This window comes from Halyomorpha halys, unplaced genomic scaffold (genome assembly GCF_000696795.3).
Source record: "Halyomorpha halys isolate HHAL.00 unplaced genomic scaffold, Hhal_1.1 Scaffold478.1, whole genome shotgun sequence".
Taxonomy (NCBI): domain Eukaryota; kingdom Metazoa; phylum Arthropoda; class Insecta; order Hemiptera; family Pentatomidae; genus Halyomorpha; species Halyomorpha halys.
The window spans coordinates 313,607-316,725 of record NW_027114329.1 but is presented as its reverse complement, the minus strand read 5'-3'; the positions used below and the strand labels follow the sequence as shown (position 1 = coordinate 316,725).

Here is a 3,119-nt window from a genome sequence, read left to right as displayed (position 1 = left end):
TACTGTATTGTTTGTCACCTTCCTTAATTTATAATTACAAAAGATGTTTGTATGATTAAGCTATACTCTTCCTACTTCTTCATTCTGTGCAATTTTTAGTCATAATTTTGTATGATCTTGTTATGGTAATAGGGAGTTATTCATTTTAAAATTAACGTATTACATGGAGAATTTATGTTACTTCTGCATATTACTCAGTGATTTATGATTAATATCTGTTTTAAGGGAACAAATTTATAGGTTGCTAATCATTTCGTCAATGTACTTGAGACTAAAGCCTTTAAACTTTGTAGAATTTGGCATACCCCAGGAGGATCTCCTGACCACTTATGAATCAAAGAATAGATTTTCTTCTACAGAACCTTGTCTAGGGAATTGTTAACCCTAACACTCACCAATCTTATTCCTTGCAGTACAGATAAATAATAGATAGCCAATTAAATGCTAGTCCTAGCCCTCTTAGACATTAGTCAAGATTAATGAAACAAACTAACTAATAAATGAGAAATAATCTTAGTATTCTTTAATTTTATTTTTTATGTAACTATTTGCTGATATGAAGTTCTTTTTTAAAGAGATTAGAGCAGAGAAATCGAGTGGAGACAGAATTGAGGCAGAGGATAGAACAATTAGAAAAAAGACAAACACAGGATGATGCTGTTCTGAATGTGGTCAACCGATATTGGAACCAGCTGAATGAGGATATTCGGGTATTGTTACAGAGGTTCGATGCTGAGACTGCTGATGAGTCTGAAAATAAAAGTAAGAAATTTTTTCAATTGATGAATTTTTAATTAACATATTGTGGCATACCTTTTCTTCTTAAATTAATTATTCAATTTTTTTGATTCAATGTACAGAATTATTTATCTCCTTTTTTCACATTAGATGAAGGAGAAGCTACAACGTCATTTCTGTTACAATTGTCCACCTGGGACAAGGAAGAATTGGATGATAAACTGGCTAATAGAGTGCAGGTTTCAAAACGAGCTGTTGCTAAGGTTATTCAAGCATTTGATCGCCTTATGCAGCGTAATGAAAAGATCACCTTAGCTCTCAAGGGGGAGTTAGATGGAGGTAGGTTTTAAAAGTTATTTTGCTTGACATTCAGTGTTATATCTCTTCATTCATATTAGAAATTAATTCAGGGACAACTTGGTGAATAAATACGAATTTTAACTGAGTTTAATCTCATTTTATTTTGGTTTTTAATTAATAAAGGGATCATGATCCCTTAGATCATTTGTTTTTTGATTAATAATGGGATCATGATGCTTAGAGGAAACAGTGTTTCCATATGTAATTGTATTGAAGGAACTTGATATGGAGATTGGAATCCCCATAAATTTTATCAAATGGAGTTCATGCAGACAGCTTCCTCTGTGCATAGCCACAGTACAGAGTGGCGTTAGTCCAGTTTAAGATTGGATTATTTTGGAAATAATCCATCCGGATCCAATAGGATCTATGTTTCTCTTTCTTAGTACATCATTAATGTTATGAGGAGCTTTTTTGAGCGAAGGAGCTTTTTTGAGCGAAGGAGCTTGAATGCACCTTCGATATCGGCGAAGATGCCAACTGTAATTTTTCTTTAGTATGTTGATTTTTCATTTCTAGAGAGCAGGTTATGTAAAGCAACTGCTATAAGATGCGACAAGTAGGATTCTTAATGCGTATGTCTAGGATTCCTTATCACTGCATACATCTCATTCCAACAGATAGATCTCATGTCTGATACATTTATGATCTGAGCATGAATCTTCACTATAGGGAAGCCAGTTAACTATATTTTGACTAATGGTATGTGCTGCCAAATTCATTTTTGATCTTGCTATTATTGTAGGCAGATTCTCTACCTCTGTTAAGCATGTCTAGATCATAATTTGTAATCAAGTTTAAGATTTTCTCAACTCTATGGTTGTTTGAGTTGCCCTATATAGCTCATGGTGTGCATTAGCATTCAGGGCAGCTAATATTTGGCACCCTCTACCTCCCCCCCCACAGTACATAGTCCTCTCAAGTTGTTTTGTAGGGAATGGAGACCCATTTCCTATGAAGGCTCATAGGGCAGATATCCCGACAATATCATGATACCCGCTCTTCCTGTATCATCTTGCATGATCAATTGAGCTGTTGCGAGACCCTGGAACAGAGTTGCCAAAGAGGTAACACTTTTAGATTACTTTAAAAGCAATGCAGGTTCAGTAATACATGCCGAAATGATTCTGTATCCAGACATCTCTTATCCTTTGAGCCAGCCTACGTTCGTTAGGTAAGGCTCTTGTATTAGAACTGTACCCGGAGCATCTTAAGAAATGTCTCGTCTGATAGTTACTGTTTGGAATGACATTCCTCTGGGTTTCTTTGCGACAGGTGCATAGGTCCAAGGAGAGCTCTCAACTCTTTTTTTCGGCAACTTGCAATCTAAGCTCCCGGTTTTGATAAAAACCTTGCAGTTCCAGTTGCTGGATCTTGAAGCAGCTCCTTTGCAATGGCCACACTGCTGAGCTCTTCGGTACTTGCCCTTGAGATGTAGCAGTCAGCTACAGTCTTGGTCAAAGCCCCTTGAGACTGCCTCCTTACTTCAGACACTACTGCAAGGTGTTGGGGTTTTACCTTGTTTCTTTTACTCTTTTCTGGGTCCTGATGAGGGGCAGTGCGGAATAGGCCACATCCTGAAACGAGTTAGGGATACCCATCAACAAGTCCCCGCGGATAGCAGAATGGCTGATATTGTAAGATAATTTAAAAGTACTTATAATTGGGCTAGGGCTGGCACTGGGTTGGGCAATTGTATTAGCCTGAGCCGAGGTTCTTATAACCTCTTCCTGCTTTCCCATCTGTTTATTGAGTCCTATCTCCTTGTTAGGTATAAGTACAGTGAATAGAGGAGTCATCAATGCTGTCTAAGTTTATAGACATATCTGAGAAAGACAAATCTTTCTTAGATGTAGTTTGTTGATTTTTGAATTTATTATTAATGGATATTTTGTTCCAAAGAACACTGCTTAAACTACACCACAGGTACTACCCCCTCTATCTGCAACAGGCATTGTATACAAACAGTATATTTATTTATTTATAATCTTTAAATTTCTTTCTTGAGACTGGCAATTTTT

At 36.6% G+C, this 3,119-nt stretch overlaps 1 protein-coding gene across 9 annotated transcripts in view; it reads left to right on the top strand.

The window, feature by feature from the left end:
- Window positions 1-3,119, top strand: part of Bre1 (E3 ubiquitin-protein ligase Bre1) — a 37,892-nt gene that overhangs the window by 3,500 nt on the left and 31,273 nt on the right. For all 9 annotated transcript variants that reach the window (XM_014424771.3, XM_014424768.3, XM_014424772.3 and 6 more), the window contains exons 3-4: window positions 576-762; window positions 889-1,077. In XM_014424771.3, the coding sequence (XP_014280257.1) occupies window positions 576-762; window positions 889-1,077 (376 nt within the window). The remainder of the gene's footprint in view (window positions 1-575; window positions 763-888; window positions 1,078-3,119) is intronic.